The sequence below is a fragment of the Chelon labrosus genome, assembly GCF_963514085.1.
Source record: "Chelon labrosus genome assembly, chromosome: 19".
Classification (NCBI taxonomy): domain Eukaryota; kingdom Metazoa; phylum Chordata; class Actinopteri; order Mugiliformes; family Mugilidae; genus Chelon; species Chelon labrosus.
In genome coordinates this window covers 16,557,191-16,577,755 of record NC_140352.1, presented here as the reverse complement: position 1 = coordinate 16,577,755, position 20,565 = coordinate 16,557,191, and the positions used below count along the sequence as shown (strand labels likewise).

Genomic DNA, 20,565 nt, shown 5'->3' with positions numbered 1-20,565 from the left:
CCAAACTGGCTGTAAAGCGCAACGTCTCAGTTTTCAGAAACCGTTGGATTATTTTCCAGTTGCGCAAATTGCCACATAATTACGGTAAACCAAAGTGCGTTTGAGCAAACGAGCTGCTGGCAACACATTCAGGTTTAAATAGTTAAACATAACGTCAGGAAAATCCAGCCAATAGTTTTCTAGGACATTGACCAATCAGCTTCACCACCCAAACTGCTACCATGTCTAACACACTTTTGCAACACGCCCCTCACATCCTCCATAATATTTATTCATCTTATTGATACACACAGTGCAGCTGAAATGTACAAAATCAACACAAGCAGAAATACTGGAATGCTGATGAAGGCAGAGGTCAGTGGTGGGCAGAGAGAGGGGGAGAGGAGAGAGAGGGAGAGGGCCCGGAGCCACGATTCGCACACATGGTTCGAGTTAGCCGACTCCCATTAAGGACAATGTGGTTTGGAAGAAACTTTACATTTCACAGTCTAAGGGCATTTTTAAGACACTTCTACCCACCACTTTAAGGTCACTTTCAGTCAGTTCATTTCATGAAGGGATAATACACAACCGTGCAACAGAAACAAACATTGAAGAACAACAGTGGAAAATTGGATCTGCTAACAAATGCAGAGGTCAACAGTGGTTTACATTGTCATATAATATACAATATACAAAACAAAGGAAAATTTGATGTACATTTGCATAGACTGATGGAAATATGTGTAGCCGTGTTGTAGCTGATTGTGTGTACAATCATACAGCTTGACTTCCTTGATACTATCAGACATGCCTTTGTAACTTGAAAGTGCCAGTATATATATCTAATCTAGCTAATTATAGTTTTTACATATTTTTTCACAAAGTGGTCACACAACTCTAACGCAAATACCACATACAAGTTTATCTTTAAATGTTTTACAGATGAGTCCAATCACTGTTATCAAATGGCTTTAATTACCATCTCAAACTACTGGTTAACACATTAATAGCTGGTTTTGCTAACGTTTGATGACTGGAAACGTGGCAGAACGCCACTTTGGGCTGAAGTTCAGAGGTGCTTCAGCAAGTGAGCAGCAAAAAGGGGGACTAGTCCTCCATCTGCATGCTTAGCTCCACATAAGATAGTGGACGTATTTGGGGGAAGGAAGGGATCCGGTGCCTTTGTGTCTGGGTTTCAAGTTCACTGTTAAAAAAAGCACTCTCCTTTGCTTTTCCGTACCCGAGTCCAGAGTATCATTAAATGGAAAACGAGTCCAAAGCACTTTCACACTCAGGTTTGTGGAAAGTGAGAAAGCAAGGAGACCGTAGAGAATGTATGTGGGATTATGGCCAGTGTGGCCTCCCAAGTTCTTATCTCCATCGGCAAAAATCAGCTCGAGATTCAAAGTAAACTGTGTCTGACATTAATGTGAAACGGCCCAAACACAGCTCTCAGTCAGTTCCTGTCCATAGATCAGGTGTCACAATTGTTTGCAGCTTTTTTTTGGATTGACAGTATGTGCCTTTGTGTTTGAGCTTGCAACTGCTTTCGTGTAACACCCTTGTGTGTACATTTGTATATGTATATGTAAGTGTGTATGTGTTGCTAACAGGCTGTTAAGTTGATGCTGGCACCAGATAAAAGGGCTCGTATGGTCTCACATACTTGCTTGTGGGGGAGGTCTGGGGGCTAATTGCTGGTTTAGTATCAACTCCGTGGAGCTGAGGTCATTATAAACTGCAGCTTGACACAAAATCAGACCAAACACAGATGCTGTGGAGCAGATAATGCTGGGAATACACTAGAAGTAAATCACATTTGATAATGGTTCACATTCAGTACAAAGGATGTATGTCATTTACTGGGTCCCTCCTTCATAAATCTGTTAATATCAGATTGGGTTCCCCAACATTCACTGTGGAAGTGAGTTTAACCGGCAGCTAATGAAATATCAGAGACATAAGGCTATCACAGGAAGTATGTTTGTATGAGACACAAATGACACAACTGACACAAAATTGTGTCAGCTGAACAAAATGCCAGCATATGGAATAATTTGTATTCATGAATTTGAAGGTATAGTTCAACAGTTTGGGAAATAGCCATCAGCTTCCTTACGGAGGTTGGGGGGGGCATGGGGGGCAAGGACTCTGGACATCTTACAAACACGTCATGGGAGTGTGATGAGGAAGCCATAACACCCAGAGAACATATAAACTTTAAACCATTAACCGCAAGTGATAACCACTACACCACCGTGGCACCCAGTTTGGGAAATAGCTTAGATAAAAAACACTGACACCCCCCTCGTGCTGATAAGTAGGGAGTTAGCTTAGCTTAGGAAAGTCCCAAAGAGCGGACAGAGGGGAAAACCGCTAATCTGTTTCCTCCAAAATTTAAAACTCATATCAAAACATCAAAGCACAGTAATCAAGTTAGCGGTTGCTTTACTTTTTTTGTAGCAAACATTTGTCAGCAACAGTTATCACATGTTATTTCCCATGGCCAGGTGAGCCAGCTAGCTAACTCAAGGCAAGCTAGCTGTTTTCGCCTGATTCTCCTCTTCACGCTAAGCTAATGGCTCTAACTCCTTGCTTAAAGGATAATTCTGGTTTATTTCAATTGGATATATGGCTATTCTGACTCTGTGGATCATTCAAACTTTGCAATCTCCGTTGTAGAAATCTGGAGAAACGATGAGTCCCACAAAACAATGTAGCCTATATTAGTGCATCATTCGTAAGCTAACTGGAGCTTTCCAATAAAATAAGACTTTTACATGAATCATTTGAAATATTTGTTTTCAGTCTGAGAAGTTAGTTGAGTGGAATGGCCATTTTACTAGATGCATTAAGGATTTCCCTCTAGGGATACTTGTCGACTGACCTAATCACCGGCCTACTATGCTTGTGGACTTCACGAGGATTTCTCAGTCTGCTTTGTTTAATCCAACCAAAAAACGCTGATGAGGAGTTACATCAAATGGAAGAAAAAGAAAAGGCATTGGGGATGGAGGCACAGGCAGAAAGTGTGATGAGATTCCTGTGCTCATGGCTCTGCAGCCAATAGGGTAGGAAAACTTTTTGTGTAAACAGTGAGTCCTGGTTATGCCAGACACGGAAAATCTTATTGTGTCCATGGATGGGAATTACATCTGTGGAACAACAACTACTGAATTTTCGGCTTGGATAATATTGCCATCCTTCATATTGTTGTTGATTGCAGAGAGCAGCATTAACCTTATCTAACACTCAGCAAGAAGGCTGGAAAGGATATTTCCCAAAATGTTTAATTATTTCTGTAAAATCACAAAAAGCAGCGTTATTTTGTTATATCAGCAAGACATTTCACTTCCCCTCACGCCAAAAGCAAACTTGACCATCACTGGCCTTGATAACCACACACCACAGGAATTTACCCTGCTGACATCAGGTTGCAAAGACCACAGGAAGTATGTTTGATATGAACGGGGAGGCTCAGACCAAGCCTGCAAGTCCAAACCTCGAATTTTCCATCTGATTCTGACATTGGACAAATCTGGTCTAAATCAGCACAAAAGTCTTCTATTGCTACACAAAAATCAATCAAAATCATGCATGTTGGTTGTATAAATGTAAGTTATATCAAAGTTCATATAAAATCCTATGTACAACTTTGTCATAATTTTGAGATTTAACAGTTTTTCTTCACAAAATATCTGAATACAAAACAATACAGACTATAAATAGACAATACTTATTTTTTTTTTTAACATAAGGCACAGTTACTAATGCGTGTATGCGTTTTTCTCATAGCTGCTGCTCCTCAAACAGTATCTGAGCGTACACTGTGCCGCTACGTGACGCCTTGGTCTCCGGGATTGGCTTCACCAGATCCAGCTCTGCGTAGGTCAGGTTCTCCTCCACTATCTTTGGCTGGAGATGTGGAGATGGAGAAAGGGGAAAAAAGGGAGTAAGAAGTGAATGAAAATAATGACGGAGGAGAGGGAGACAGTGGTGAGAAACGAAAGGCTGGGAAAAAAAAGTTTATGCAAAACTCCATTAAGCTAATTACAGGGCTGGAAGGTGCTGCTGTAGAATGTTTGGGTAAATCGTTGGGTTTGGTTAAAGTGAGAGGACGCCATCTTCCAGGAGTTCTGGGCTGAGGTTGCCAAAAATGCAATTACCCGTTACAGCATCTTGTGCCATTAAAATGCCAAGTTGCCACATAATCAGTGATTGTCATAAAATTAAGACTGCCTTAGGGAGCATATTTTATGGAAGTATATATGCCACTTGAGCTTACAGACATTTCTGTCACATGTTGGGTGATAATTTCCAATATATGTGCAATAAGCAATTATAAAAAGATATATGCTTAGCATGATAAGATTCAGTCCGAGGGTACCAATGCATGAGCACTTCAAGAAAAGTCAGACATGTATAAATAAGTTTTGCATCCATTAATGAAAAAAGGCAAAATGGTTACTGAAATCAATGAAAGCAACGGAGGAAATGTTAAAATATGTTGATGGTACTCACCAAGATTACTTTCCTTGGTTGTGGCTTTAAAAGTTTGGGTTTACGTGTTTTGTCCCCAATGGGAGCTGCAGGGACAAAACGAAAGCTATGGGTTACAAATAGGATGTATGAGCAACAAAACACAAACCTGACAGTCATTCCCTCCACATAGTGTCTATATATGTAGATAGTTCAGTAGCGGGAAGTATTTGAAGGACCTTACTGGTTTTAAGATTTAAAATTCTATCTCGAGTGAAACCAGTAACCAACTTTACATCCTGGAGCTGGATTCATTTAAATTTTTACTCAAATAACTACTCAGATATAATGGAAGAGGAGGTGTTTCTGGTAAAGAACCCACAAAGCCAATCCTACTTTGGAATCCCCCCGAGCTTTACAGCATTTTAGCGTCTTTCAGCACAAGGTTTTGGGTTAATAGCTTTCAGATGAAAAGAACAGTTGACTTATTTAGGGAAAGAAACTTTACTACTGTAAATTAGATGAGCAAATCTCATGTCTAGTGGTCTTAACCTATGATTACGCTAGTCAGATCACAGACGTTTACAAAACGCCGTAACACAAATCTAGGTCAACTGAAGCATCGCTGTCAACTTCGCTCGAAAGTGCAACTTGAAACTTTCTCCCAGTTTTTAACTTGATAGTACAAAACTATTTGCTGATACTACTCTATGTAATGACTATACCATTTTACCTCTTATGTTAAATTTGCACTATTTGGAGCTCTAGGAATACAAAACACCAGCGTAGCTCTCTGTATAATTTTGCACATAATTTTGTTCTGAAGAATTGCAGCTGACAAGGTAGGAAATGCCTCTAAATATACATGTTTTTATGGGAAATAGTTGTATGTAGTTTGTGGGGTTTCTTGTAATAAATAGTATATTTTTTTTCAATTCGGATTTGAAGATTTTTGTGTATTTTTGGGTCCAATATATTAATAAAGTAGGTTATAGTGTAAATTATCAGATCAGACAGGCGAAGCCCTGCTGGGACAAAAAAAAAAAAAAAGATACCGAATGTGGCTATGATAAACATTTGGTAAAGTAAAGAATAGCTCTGAGTGTTAAAAAGCCTAAAGGGGAACTTTTCCAACATGTTTCAGTACACATGAATGCACCACAGCCTTACCTTTTGCTGGTATCTCTGGTGGTATCTCTTCTTGGTAGTCTCTGCTCCTTTTCTTCCTGTACCTCCTCTCCTTCTTAGGTAAAGCAGGAGACACACTGGCCACGCTAGTGACCGTCTCTCCCGAACTGGAGGGGGAACCATATCAGTGGAAATTCAATCTGAGCCCGTCACAGCATGTTAGCGTTTGGGGATGTATTTTGAAAGGTGAAACTGTGGCGGAGTAAAATCTTACCTGTTTTGAGGGCTTTTGACCAAGAGGTAATTATCTGCAGAGAATTCACACATATTTTAGATTTTAGTTAGAGAAACAGATGGTTGAAGGAGAAGGAACAAAATGCAGACACGAGAAGGTGGGAGTCAAAGGTCAGCGGAGACTGATCTTGACGTTGCTGCTGACCTTTTAGCCTCTGCTTCCTCTGTATGTACTGGCAGGTTACCGTCACGGTGAACATGCACATGCACAGCAGACCCACGGAGCAGATCAGCACCGCACACAGGTACACATCTGGAACACATGGACACACACACATCTGTCCATCAGTACATGAGCCTTATGTCTACTACAGTATGTAAACATCTGAAGGGAAAAAAAGTGTCGTACATGTTTTGCTGAGCTATTTTAAGGCACTGTAGTTTAAGCCTTAGGGTTGGGCTATTTTGGGCTACCACAGACACACACACATAAACTCAGACGCTCTAAAAATATCACAGCTTACCTTCAAACAAGCTCCACAGGCTTTCTTTGGCCTCGGTGGGCGGTAGAACATGCACTACAGAGAAAAAAGAAAGAGAGAAGAGGAACACGTGAAGCCCGTAGTCATCATTGTGGTTTCCCTGCTGCCTGATTACACACCGGCTGAAGTTTAAATAAACCTAATTGTAGGAAGACAAGGAGCTTAAGTCGGCCTCCTCCCTGCCTTATTGTTTCTCTGATTCACCATCCACTGGGTTTAACCTTTGCAAAAAAGGATGAATATCTCGTTAACTACGATATTAGTGCAAACATTAGGTTTGGACTCATGCATCATCATAAACTTTTAAGCTTCACACTCATATGCTGGTCTTAACTGTTAGGGTAGAAACGGCCAAAACTGTCCCATGAGCTGTTTGACGTTTTCTAACCAGCGTAAAAATTTAAATGTTGCACTAATTTGGATTCCAGCATGGATCCTAGTTCAACTGATCTGCTGGTCATTCTTGAGCCTGAAAAAAAATGCTATGACAGTAGGTGAAAAAGCTGACACAGCAGCTGCTATAGGGGTTATATATTTATTAGGGCTGACGCACCAAGCCGACGGTCGGCGGACAGGCTGCGGTCTTATATTTTTTGATGTGTCTTGCACTGTTGGCACTTGTCGGTTCCCTCTTGGGCAGCTTTATGACGTTTTAACATGTTGAGGGTTAAGGGTTAACAGAGGACAACAGATCACTGCTGTGTACAACAGTTTGAAAATTTGCAGTCATAGCTATGAAGATTTCTCATTTTGAACAGACGCTTGACAGCTGCTGCTTTGGAGAACTGTTTCCTCTCAAGTAAGTGCAGAACATTGCTAGTGGCCATTTGCTGTAGTGTTTGTTGTGTGTTAAAGAACAATTTTTTGGTCTAGACACAGTCAACATGAAGCAATGCCCCAGTCGGCCCTCTTTGTCACTGGTTTGTTGATGTCCGCTCGGTGTGCATGTGTGGTTTTTAAAGTTAAAAGACGGATGTAAAAAAAAAAAAAAAATACATTTTGGATTTTCACAATAGTACTATAACAAACTAGCATCACATAAGACCTGCAAAAAAAGATTGCTCCTTGGCTAAACGTCGACAGGCAGCTTCGGCCGCTCAGTCCGTTCCAAAAACACAGCTTGACTCTCTCTCTGAAATGTTGCAGTCTCTTGTTAGCGATGTTAGCTTTGCAGCTAAGATACGCGTAGTTCAGCTGCATTTTCAGAAAAAAATGGTTAAGAACCACAAATGACAGAAATAAAAGGTAACAACCTACTTGTCAGTTAACTTGGTGAGCTTAAAAGGCAAAATAAGTGTCCAATAATTTGGTTGATTTGACTGTTGCTGGCAGATTTTACCAGATATAGTAGGCAAGCTAATTCATGTTAGCTTCATGAGCTGGTCAGAAACTCAGACTCTGGTTAACTTTTTCTAATAACCAGCTCATGTTGGATCTAGCCTTTACAGGGGATCTTAGATAAGCATTTTATTTTACATATTTGATATTTGATAACTGTTTAATGATGCTAAAAATGCTAATTTCTCAACATTACCTGTTTAGCATGATTTTGCTTAGCATTACTGTATAGAGGCACTGCCACAATCCAAAAGCAAAGTGAATGTAGGACTTCATTATTCTTTTTATCTTTTCACTACCTTAATAACTGTATTACTCAACATGCCAGGGTACATTCAGATGTTATATCACCCCCAAAAAACACTAATGGGCAAGCGAAGGCCTGTGAATTCTGTGGAATGAGAATCCCAGCTATGTTCTTTCTGGGTCAAAAATAATGAGAAAATATGTTTCCCATACTCAACGTGAAATCTCGTCCCACACACTCAGTCACTTCTCCACCCCATCTGACCACAGGAGCCTTAACACCACTGTACTCTCGCTGAGCTGGTGGCAGGAAGCTCGTGAAGTGACACCCACCAGTGCATCTTGAAATACCCCGAAACCGCCAGCAGCTGACGACGGGCAGGCTCGCCACCACGCCTCCTGGAGACTTTCCCACAGGCGGACTGGCGGACTGACAAACCAGCAAGCAAGCCTGCAAGCATGCCTCGGAACTACAACGTCTGCAGGTCAGTTCTGCAGGTTTACGAGGGAATTTCTTAAAACCTTTAAAGAAGTGGATAAACGCTGAAAAACACAACCTATCACAAATTATAACAAGAAAAAAAATGGTAGTTGGTTTATAGGCAGTGCCATAAAGCGGAGTGGGACAACCTTGGTGAGAATTAGAAGCTGTCAAACATCACATGAAAATATGGGATGTTTACTGCAAAGACTCCATCTCTTAAGAAAACTAAGAATAAATTCAAGTAAGAGCCTTGATATCAACCGTCTATAAGGTAACTTTTCTTGGAAGTGCAATAAGCTCAGCTGCATTTTTCAGACAATGGGTTGAACAGCTGAGAACAATGATCCTCGGACTGTTGGGACATTACCTTTGGATTCAGTCCCCATCTGTGAAACCATTAACTGACCATATGTGACCTACATTCTGCTGTTTGTAGATACTGCCCATCGTCATTTTTAAAGGGAAGATCAAATTATCATTACCTAAGTCTTCAAGTAGGTTAACAGGTTAAATGATTTAGGACTCAAGCCTATGCCTAATCTTTCCTTCAGTCTGAACCCTTGATTAAAAATATATCAGTCACAGAGCCAACTTCACGATTGGTCTTTCCATAACATCATGAGGGCATTAGTTTAGATTGCTCAGATTTATCTGGTCTGTCATTGACCGTGGATGTGTGTTTGTAGATACACTATATTACCAAAAGTATTCGCTCACCCATTCAAATGATCAGAATCAGGTGTTCTAATCACTTGGCCTGGCCCCAGGTGTATAAATTCAAGCACTCAGGCATGCAGACTGTGAAACAAGACATTTGTGAAAGAATGGGCCGCTCTCAGGAGCTCAGTGAATTCCAGCGTGGAACTGTCATAGGATGCCACTTGTGCAACAAATCCAGTCGTGAAATTTCCTCGCTCCTAAATATTCCACAGTCAACTGTCAGCTCTATTATAACAAAATGGAAGCGTTTGGGAAAAACAGCAACTCAGCCACGAAGTGGTAGGCCACGTAAAGTGACGGAGAGGGGTCAGCGGATGCTGAAGCGCATAGTGCAAAGAGGTCGCCGACTTTCTGCACAGTCAATTGCTACAGAGCTACAAACTTCATGTGACCTTCAGATTAGCCCAAGTACAGTACGCAGAGAGCTTCATGGAATGGGTTTCCATGGCCGAGCAGCTGCAGCCAAGCCACACATCACCAAGTGCAATGCAAGGCGTCGGATGCAATGGTGTAAAGCACGCCGCCACTGGCCTCTAGAGCAGTGGAGACGCGTTCTCTGGAGTGATGAATCACGCTTTTCCATCTGGCAATCTGATGGACGAGTCTGGGTTTGGAGGTTGCCAGGAGAACGGTACATTTCAGATTGCATTGTGCCAACTGTGAAATTTGGTGGAGGAGGAATTATGGTATGGGGTTGTTTTTCAGGAGCTGGGCTTGGCCCCTTAGTTCCAGTGAAAGGAACATTGAATGCTTCAGGATACCAAAACATTTTGGACAATTCCATGCTCCCAACCTTGTGGGAACAGTTTGGAGCGGGCCCCTTCCTCTTCCAACATGACTGTGCACCAGTGCACAAAGCAAGGTCCATAAAGACGTGGATGACAGAGTCTGGTGTGGATGAACTTGACTGGCCTGCACAGAGTCCTGACCTGAACCCGATAGAACACCTTTGGGATGAATTAGAGCGGAGACTGAGAGCCAGGCCTTCTCGACCAACATCAGTGTGTGACCTCACCAATGCGCTTTTGGAAGAATGGTCAAAAATTCCTATAAACACTCTCCTCAACCTTGTGGACAGTCTTCCCAGAAGAGTTGAAGCTGTAATAGCTGCAAAAGGTGGACCGACATCATATTGAATTCTATGAGTTAGGAATGGGATGGCACTTCAGTTCATAGAATGAGTAAAGGCAGGTGAGCGAATACTTTTGGTAATATAGTGTACCTCACTGGCTGCACAGAGTCAGCACAGACCACTTTTAAAATAATCCCAACTCCTTTAATTTTTCAGCTATTAGGTTTATGACAAATGCCAGATGCGTGTATCAACACCAGAATATTTAGATTAAAAACACATCAAACCTGTTTTTTTACTGATTTTCTCATGTCATCGGTTTCCAAATGTATCATCTGCACTGTAAAAATTACATCCATGATCTAATTTTGGTCACGGATTTTAGTGTAAAAAGTCTCCTGTCCAGCTACTGATGTCTGAATTTCTCCCACAGGGGATCAGTTAATGGTTGTCATACCTCTCTTATAATGTTTTGAAGTTATATTATTGTAGATTAGAATTAGCAACCACAGTGAGCAGTTAGATGAAGAGCTGCAGACGACACACTGCATACCTCTGACTTCTCGGAGAGGTAACTCCGTAAGTAATTTATCTGAGTAATGCTCTTCACAGATCAAATCTCAGTTGCCGAGGCAATGATGGCTAAAGTCCAATTTACTGTGTAGTTTGTGTTGCTGAAGAATTTTTATTTATTTTTTTGGTGGCGGAAAGTTGGTCTGGAACCTCCCCATTGGGAATTGATTATGCTCCATCAAAGATCTATAGCCTTTGTTTGGAGTTAAACTAAAATAGATGCAGAAGGATGATTTATTGGTGTTTTAGCAACCGGATAGAAATCTAAATTGTACAGTTAGTTGTTTTTGCTAAGCTTGTGTGAAAGGCATATTTTATATGATAACACCAGCATTGTAATTAGGCTCATTGTATTTTTTCCCTCTCCTGATTGTCACTATTTCTCATGAGAATCAAATATACGAAAGTGTCTGCGGTAAAACAGCAGTAATTTATACACAAACGCTGCCTTGCTGTGGGCCCAGCGCTTTGTGTGTGAGATATTCAAAACAGACTCTCTCCGGCTGCTCCTATAACACATGTGGGCGGATGATTTAATATGAAGGCCCGCCCTTTCTTCTCGGTAAATTATTCGCAGCGTAAATCTTGATAACGTCTGTGACGTTTATGTGGTGTCTTTGCATCAGGTTCTGTGTAGCTCTGTCAATGTAGCAGCTGTACAGGCTGGAATGATTAGAAACTGGATGAATCTGGTGTGCTGTGTGCCATGAAACTGTCTTTTATCCTCATCTCGAAAAATGTCTTCTTTTTAGTGCAGCTTTTGAAAGGATGAGGACGACGTCGGAGCACAGTGGAAACATTCATCTTTTTTGTCCATCAGAAGCACAGAGCTGTGTTCAGTTGGAGACTGTATTTTATATTTGTGGCTTTTCTGTGCCCTTACAAACCCAACACTGTAAACATCTATACACAGACTTAAACTGTGCTCAATAAGGATCGTCTGTGACTAAATCAGGCACTGCTTTAATTCACTGTATTATAATGGCTGCAAGTACACAGCCACATTGTGTGTCTCAACAAAGCTTTGAATAATCCACTCTCGACTTCCTGTTGTGTCTTTGCTCTATCAGCATCTAGTTCACTGTGTCCCCTTTATGGACATAAACATAGGCCTGTTTTGTTGGCTTCTCAGTCATATTTCCCCCTTTTCTTACAGAAAAAATCTCTAAAGAGATGCTTGTGGTTTGGATTTTCATTTTTCCTCATGGACGTTTTACTATACTTAAACCCATGCCACATCCGTGTGCCATGTTCCTCTCAGGAACACCCTTGGTAGCGCGCAACTGCCCACATGTGTTTTAGAAATACCTATGGTTCAGTTTGTTTATGCCAAGGGGAGGCTTTATCCATTCTTTGCGCGGCCCTTTGCTTTTCTACCAAACCAACTGACCTCTCTGGATGTGTTTATTATAGCAGTAGTAAGTGGAGTAATGAGGGGTGTATGTGTGTGTGTGAGAGAGGCAGATTGTAGAAACACCTGGCCACCTGATGTTATCCCGACTCAAGAATTCCATTAGTTTGATGTCACAGAAACCCACACAAATTGTACGTGCATGCAAAGTCTTGGTGATGTGCTGTTTGTCATCTCAAGAGGGGGCCATGAGCAATGGTCCCATGGGGGGTTTCAAGACTACAAATGTGTAGCTGATGTTTATCATAGCTGTCAACGCATGGCATGGATGCTAGGAAGACATTCCAGTACCTGCCCGGTCCACTTTGCAGAAACAGGGCAGCTTTCCTATGTTCTTGATGCTTTGTATCAACCAGTTACCTAACGTAGATGTGCTCCAAAGACGCCAAAGATGGTTTGCCAGAATATCAGTTTATTTAATGGTCATTATTTGGTTTAGTTTTTAAAAGAGACAATTGGACTGGAATTATTTCTTAAAACAACTTAATGGACAAGTCAAGACACAAACAAATACCCATTGTTTTTTTTTTGTGTTAAATTGGTGCAAAGTTTGGTCAATCTGTTTTGCCCTAAAGGGATAGAATCCCGCTGCCTGGCATTCCAAAGTGTGTCAGAGCATAGAGTTGGAGGAAGAAGAACATGAGTAAGTAGCTGCAACAGCAAGAATCTGAAATCCTGGTTCAGGCCAAAATGCAAAAGAAATGCTGAACATTGTCTTCACAGTGGATGTGGTTTAACTGTTTGTGCCACTGTGGTGTTCTTCCAGCCTTATGCCAATGAATCAGAGAAAATGTAATTGAAAATTTAAAATTAGTCCTGATCCTGCCCGAGGGATGGGATACTAGACAATAAGAGTGCATGTACAGACAATAGAACCAAACACATGCATGTGGAGAATTCAGTTTGACCAAGATTAGACTACACAGTATTCTTTGGAGGTGTGGTCCCCTACAATATGTTAAACAAGTGAGTTATTCTCCTATTCTTGTCTTGTCTCAGTGGACATAGTTGTATTTCCTACCGGCACTATATTTCTGCTCATGTTGTAATTGCAGTATTCATTTAAAATTGTAGCAGTAGGTTTATTTTATATCATTATTTAAAACCATACTGGACGGCCGCTTCCTAGGATGAAAATAGCTGCCCACATCCTAGACCACCAAAGGTTAAGAGCCAGACGCTAGCCAGCTGCCCGCTTGACTGTCACTGCAGACAAACTTTCAGGCTTTACCTTCCTCGGCACAACTGTCTCTTGTTCCCTTTCTGCTGAGTCTCTCCGGACTCTCTGTCTGCTCCACTTTTGGGAGGGAAACTCCACGTCAAGGCCAATGTCAACAGCTCTTGGTAGGGACTGCGTGTCTGCTTGGGCCCAGACTTGGCTGGTCTCGACACCCCAAAAGTCGCAGCCAGTAGGAACGCTTCCATGGAAAATGTGGTGAGCGAAATGTGGGGAGGAAGACAGCGCTACGGTAATAAATCTGAAGATGAAGTGTCTTCATCTTGCGACCTTCAACTGTTATGATCCACTGACTCTTTAGATAAACCACTCTTAAGCATCAGTGCCCTATTAATGTCTCTTCAAGTCCATTTCACAGCGTCCTGTTGACGCTTAAGTGTGGATACAGGGCACAGTAGCTTGCATTTAGCTAACCTGTCCCACATACAAACATACCTTAGGAAAATTAGTCATAGCAGTTTTGTTACGTTTTGGATTTATTCACATTCACATTCAATTGTCATCTCAACTGTCAAAACTCAAGTGAAAGTATGAAATGTGTGTATGGTGTTTATGCTCTGTTTGCCAGGTAGCCATGATGTAAATTTGTATTCAACCTATGCAATTAATACCCTAGATAGCAACAGATGTCAGACTCAATAAGTTATACTTAGCAATAAAGCAAAAAGATGCCAAGTAAGCTAAGCTAAACAGGTTTATATTGTTAGAAACAGTCAGAGTTTCCATTGTTCCCAATCCTACTTAAGTACTAGGATGGAGACATCCAGGGTTAGCGTTTCAATCCAACTTATGGCGTTGACATTATCTTAATTAGCTGGCTAGGGACAGCCAATAAAATCTTCAAGCAACAGTCAAAATATGCCATATCACTGGCTACACATGTGAAGCATGCTTTCCTCTGACTCCCTGGACTCATTTAGCCCCATTTACTCAGAATTTAGAGTTTTAAATCTGCCACTGTTATCATACTCCTCTGCATATGCGCCATGTGTGGATTGGTGACAGAGGTGTTGACGATTAGTGCCAAAGTTGGAAACAAGAATCAATGAAAAAGGCTATTAACAATCGTTTTATGAAAGTGAAGGGATTTGTGCGCAGTGTGTGGTGCCGCTGAATGTGTCATCCATTCCACTGTGTGAACGTCCCCGGTGGCATTGAAACCTCACTCTCTCTGCTTCTTCTCCAAGATAGTTTTTGCAGCCAGAGCCGCTACTTATTGAGATTGAGGATCCTTTTATCTCCAGGCTTGTTCCTAACCAATGACATTTCCCCTTCCAAAATCAAAAGCAGGTTGGTGCCTTTTGCTCACTGAAGCTGCATCAGCCTCTTCAGCCAGATGAATTACATCATCCAGTTGTGGTAAGTCAAACTGCAGCTACTGGAGACACATAATGTCTCCAGTTTTCTTCTGTTGGCAGAGATATCTCTGCAGACAAACCTGGTATCTGCTCTTTGTGGTCATACTATTATCAAAACTGCATTTGTCATCGCTTCTGTTGTGGGTGGAGAAATAGTTGTCAAGTCTCCGACCTACACCATAAAGCGCACTGACATCATTTTGTGAGAAATGTGCTGCAGATGGTGTCTATGAGGGAAACCAACAAGTTCCCACTATGAACCCAAGGATTATTTGTGGCTGATATATGTCAGTAACAGAACTTTTTCTGAAGCATTTTAGACTCTTATCAAAGGTGCACTACTTAGGAATCCTCAAGGACTATAATCTATGAGGCCACTTGTGTTTCTTTGAACCAACTGTGAGTAAGTGTAGACGAGAGTGTGTAGTTCATCTCATTCGTCACAGCAAGCCTGGACCAGAAATGCCACAACGTTCGGTGTCATACGATTAAGTCGTAGAATTTAATGCAATGAGATGAACTCAGATTGCATCAATTTACAGGTAAGTCGAGGATAATCAATTTTAATGGACATAATAAGCACAGAGTTTTACTTTTTTGATTATAATAAGAATTTAAACTGAACTTTTGAAATTAAGTTGATTTGGACTTATTGCTAGCCTATTTGCATTTCAGACAACCCAATATGCAGCTGAAACCTTAAGTGACTCAGTTTTCCCAAATGCTTTCGAGGGCTGAAAAATAACTGCAAAGAAACTTCTGGCTATGTCGTAGTTCCTGAAGAACTTTAAATCAAGGACTAAAAAGGAGATGTCAGCAGACAACTACAAACCCAGCGTCTAATAATAACTTCCTAGATTTTACTGTATACAGTGACTGATGTCTAATGAATCATTCCTGGTTAGCTTTCGACGTAATGCGCCAGTGCTGTTACTTAAGCAAATAAGACTGTTTCTGGTAATGTTTGTCAGATTAGTTGTGTGTTCAGTTGTACTACATGGTGTTTGAATATATACTGCCAAATTCCTAGATACTAGTTTTGTATCTGTAAGAGTTGTTGGTTTGATCCAGTTAGGCAAAGCACCTCACTATTAGAAATGACAACTACTGAGCATATCCAGAAATTCTGAGGAGTTAAATCTTGGAACTGGTCCTACACTGACATAGATGTGTATGTTGTCACTTGCACTACTTCAGTGTGAACACACTCTTGGGACTTTACTCCGGTGGTCTTGGCCTCTAAACCTCTCCTAGCAAAAGAAAAAGACAGGGAAAAACAAGATAATAAATCAGCTCCTCACCTCGGAGCTCCGTAGCGGCCGTGCAGTTGGACGAGGCCTTCCAGCGGTCCTGGTGCTTTTTAAACTCCTGCACCCGGCACATGTAGAGCCCCCGGTCTCCCTCTGACACGTTCAGGACGAGCAGGTCGAAGATCTTCCCCTGCTTCACCACCGTCAGCTTCAGCTTGGGCCACGGGAAACTCTTTGTGTAGTTACCATAGAAACGGGCCTTCCTCATGTTGACGCGGGCGATGAGGAGCTCATCCTCCGGCCTGTCGGCGCCCGCTGGCAGAAAGGTCCATTTAACCACCGGTAAAGCGGTGTTGCGGCGTCGCTGGGACACGATGCACGTGAGTGTGATGTTTTGACCCTCTTGGGCCACCGTGAAGGGGGAAGGAGTTATAGTGACATTGATGGCCAAACACAGATCTGTGGAAACAAGTTACAGTTACAGGTCAGTTTAAAAAACAGTCAAGAAGTCAGAATTTGCTTGTATGATTGACTATCTCTATTATACCTCATATATTCCTCATAAGATAAGATAATTCTTTATTTATCTCACAGTGGATTGTAAACAGAAAAAGTAAAGAAAACTTTGAAGCCATGTTCCTCTTTTGTTGTTCTGAGCGCTTGTTGGTTAGAGCAGTCCTTTGGTTATGACAGAGTTGAGGGATCTGTTTAAGCACATTCAGCTGTTTTGCTGCGTTTCCATTGCAGATGGTTGACTACACTGTAAGTCTAGTGGTGGTCTAGTAAAATTGAGTACAGAAGCTAGTCTAGAGCGGTTTATCTTCTTTGTTCTGATGAGGTTTTCTACTAAAGTTACCTGAGGAATTCAAAAAAATGCATCTTTAAAGTTTAACGTAAACATTAAGATTTACCCCATTCTACGAAGTTAGCCTTACTATTACGATCAATATTTGAAACTAATATTAGGGTTAGTAATATTACCAATATTGGCAATACTAACATTAGCAACCATGGAAACTTATAAAGTTTAATAGAAATACTATTCTTCATTCTAGAGAAATGACCAGAGAGAGAAGATCATGTCTTCACCAAACTGGCTAGGTCTGAAAATGCTAGACTGGAGAGTCACTCCATTTATAATTCATTATGCCCTGGGAAGACGTACTTTATGATTATCCCATCCATTATGACTCAAAACAGTAGGAATCACACTTAAAGCAGTGAGCGGCCACCCATCTGGGGCCGCCTGAGGAGTTAGAAGGCTAGTTTTTAGCCTACTTTGTGGCTTTGGTCAGAGGCTTTTCAGCCGAGAATATAGAGAAGATTTAAGCTAGCAAAGTTACAGTCTCGGATCAACTTCTGTGAACACAATTTCCTGACTCACCTCTTACGTCTATGTCAATTATTATTATTATTTTTTTTCCTTTTTAAAAAAGAGTTGCGCCCAGCGTGGGGCTCGAACCCACGACCCTGCTATTAAGAGTCTCATGCTCTACCGACTGCGGTAGAGCCGCGGACTACATATGCCAATCACCTGACCTCTGTGAGAACAACAGTCAGTGTAAATGACTGAAAAATTGCTGAACAAACTTTATTTTTGCATGTGATCCAATGAATAACACATCTGCTTTTCCAGCCTTTCATAATCCACACTTTGTACAACACGTAAGCTTTTTGCTGTCACGCAAGTTAGATGCTTTGAGCAAGTGATTACTTTTACAGTTTTTGAACAACTCAGTACAATTCATCTTGCCGGACTTCTGGCTATGTTCAACAATAGCTCCTTAAAGCATATATTATATTTTCCTCACAAACATGGCATGACTCAAACTGCTTGCTAGCTTTGAAAGCGCTGCAGACAGTGGATTGTTAGAACAAAATACTTAGCAAGCAACAGGGAGAGTTTTCAGTCCAGTTTTTTCCCAAGATGATAGAGAGCACTGCTCTCATGATTTGCACCAAAAACCAAAACAGACTGTTCAAGCTGTTTTCATTCCACTTCTAATTTGACCCCAAATTTCACAGTGACGTTGTACACAGGCTAATGGTTTAAAGATGACTAACTGACCTGATAACCAAGGCACTGTGAAATAACAGCAATTGGTGTAACAAGTGAATGCCCTAAGTCCTATCTGAAATCCACACGGTTAAATGTCTCACTATGAGTTGGCTGTCGCTCAGCATTCCCTCTCATGCTGACAGCCTCGTTGTTTTTGATAGTTGTGATGACAGTACATGGAATGAATATCAAGAAACAAGCTTCGTTTCTGCGTGCGCTGCATGACGACAAACAATACATCTGCTTTTCCATCCTTGGAAGTTACGTATATGTCACTTTACTACACTGTTGCACACAAGACAGATGTTTTGAGCAATTAAAATTAATTAAAACCTCTGCTTCTTTTTATCTTTGGTCTTAAATGACAGTATAAAACAGAGCAAAATATAGTTTGAAGGTTGATTGGAATGACTTAAAGTGCCATAAATTACTGTGGAGGTGAATCTGCAAGCTCTAGTTTACTTTCAAACATTCATAGGAAAGCCACCAATTTTCACCTTGGAGTTCCTCCTCATCTGAGCAAGCATATGCCGCCTTGATAAACTTATTTTCTGGCCAACACAACCTGCAGTCTTGTGTAAAAAGATTCAAATAAATACATTTCAGTCCTCAAACCTTCCTATACTCCCTAAGATGTTTTTCTCCACCTCCTCACCCATCAACCCAACATCCTCCCAGATGTTTTCTACACATTTACTCTAAAAAATAGTGGAAAACTTTTTTCCATCCGCCACATCCACTTTGGTATGAAGCAAAATAAACTTCTCCTACCTTCGAGCAGTGCTTGGGCCAGGAGAGCGAAGACCACAGAGGAGATCTTCATTTTCCACGACTGCAGCCTCCATAAACTCCCAGTTAAATGCCTCTGAAGAAATGAAGCCCCAGGTTTCCTCCTCCTCCTCCTCCTTTTCGTCTTCTTCTCTTTTTTTTCCTCCCCCAGCTGAGGAGTGTAATATGAAACATTGGCCGGTCTGTTTCTACTCAGAACCTCCCTCCGTCCCTCCCCTCTCACTGTCACAGCACATTTGGTGGGCTGACGTGCGCCCCCACACACAAACGCAGAGCAAACAGAAATAGACAGGTGAGCATATGCGAGGGGACACACACACACATGCACCCCAACTCTGGTTCAGGCGAGGGAGTGGGAAATGCAATTTCCTGTGCAGGATGGAGGGCGGGGAGGGGTGTGTTGTTGAGACTGACGCCGAGAAAATCACACTTCCAGCTGTGGAGGGTGGCCGGCTCAGACCTCAGTCAGGGCTTTTGTTTTGGAACACACACACGGTGACAAGGGGGGGGGGGGGGGGGGGCAGTGTGGGTTGGTGTCTATGTTTGTGTGTGGGACTCTCTGTAGCCGATACAATGACATGAAAGATTTGTCAAGCACTTAACTGGCTGTTCATCATCCTAAAACTGTGTCTGTGTCCAGCTTCCATCATTTTTGTATTTGTTGTGTAACAAGATCCCACAGTGAATCTTTCTACAGCGGTCTGTCGGCTTTCCAGGACATTTCCCTGGCTTTTATCAAACATTTGAGAGCACTGCTGTGGAAATCTGGGACACGTTTGATTTACAGATAAAGGCGTCTGCCGGCAGGGGCCCCTTAAGTGCTCCTAGTCTGGCGACAGTTTGACAAACACCAACGTTCCCCTGACAAAGACGTCCCCGCTTTATCAAAGCTCTATAAACTTCAGGAGTCGGGGTAAAATGTGGTGTTGGATTCCCCAAATTGGAGCTCGAAAGACAGTCATGGCTCATGCTTTTTAACTACTGGTTTTCAATTCTGTGCACAATTATGTTGTACATCAGAAAAATGAATTTGAAGATAAAAACATGTTTTCCTCAGTCATCTACTCAATACAACTGGCTGGAAAGTAAGCAAAACATATGAGTTGAACCTCGAAGCTGCAGCAAAGGATTGTTCTGATGGAGGAAGACAAACTCCCAAACAAGCTAAACTTAACATATTATTCGGTCTCCACCTGCTCCTGAGATAAATAGATAGGTATTTTGTTAGCTTTTACAGAGGTTTGGAGGATGTATGCCATTAAACAACATTGAAACACTTGATATTATAAGTAGTTGTTTGATCTGGCAATGATTAGGGCTGGTAATAGACTCAAAACATTAATCACATGATTTGCATAGTTGGTCTGCGTTGACGCATATTAATCACATGTACCTGATATCATTTTTCACGTATTTTTCCAGTTTGTATTACTTTTACCAACATCTCATCACCCTGCTCAGTTCATAACTCAGTTCACATCAACAGTAAAGCCAGACGACTTTGTTCTTGTTGAGAGAGCCATCTGGAAGGACTTAGAAAGACTAATGTCTATCGGTTTCTCCTTGTTTTTTTCCGCTTGCTTTCTTCTTCTGATTCTTAAGGGATTACTGTCCCTGTGCCATATAACTACCTGACCTTAAAAAAGGTCGGAATAACAATATG

The 20,565-nt window shown here is 41.5% G+C and overlaps 1 protein-coding gene across 1 annotated transcript; it reads right to left on the bottom strand.

Moving 5' to 3' along the window:
- Window positions 1–258: 258 nt before the first annotated feature.
- On the bottom strand, window positions 259–18,985 carry vstm4b (V-set and transmembrane domain containing 4b). The gene is made up of 8 exons (XM_084568051.1): window positions 18,885–18,985; window positions 16,106–16,513; window positions 6,348–6,401; window positions 6,029–6,136; window positions 5,864–5,897; window positions 5,632–5,756; window positions 4,504–4,568; window positions 259–3,897 (listed from the first exon to the last, which is right to left on the bottom strand). The coding sequence occupies exons 1-8, from the start codon at window positions 18,934–18,936 to the stop codon at window positions 3,772–3,774; spliced, it is 972 nt and encodes a 323-aa protein (XP_084424177.1). The 5' UTR covers window positions 18,937–18,985; the 3' UTR covers window positions 259–3,771.
- Between the last annotated feature and the right edge of the window lie 1,580 nt (window positions 18,986–20,565).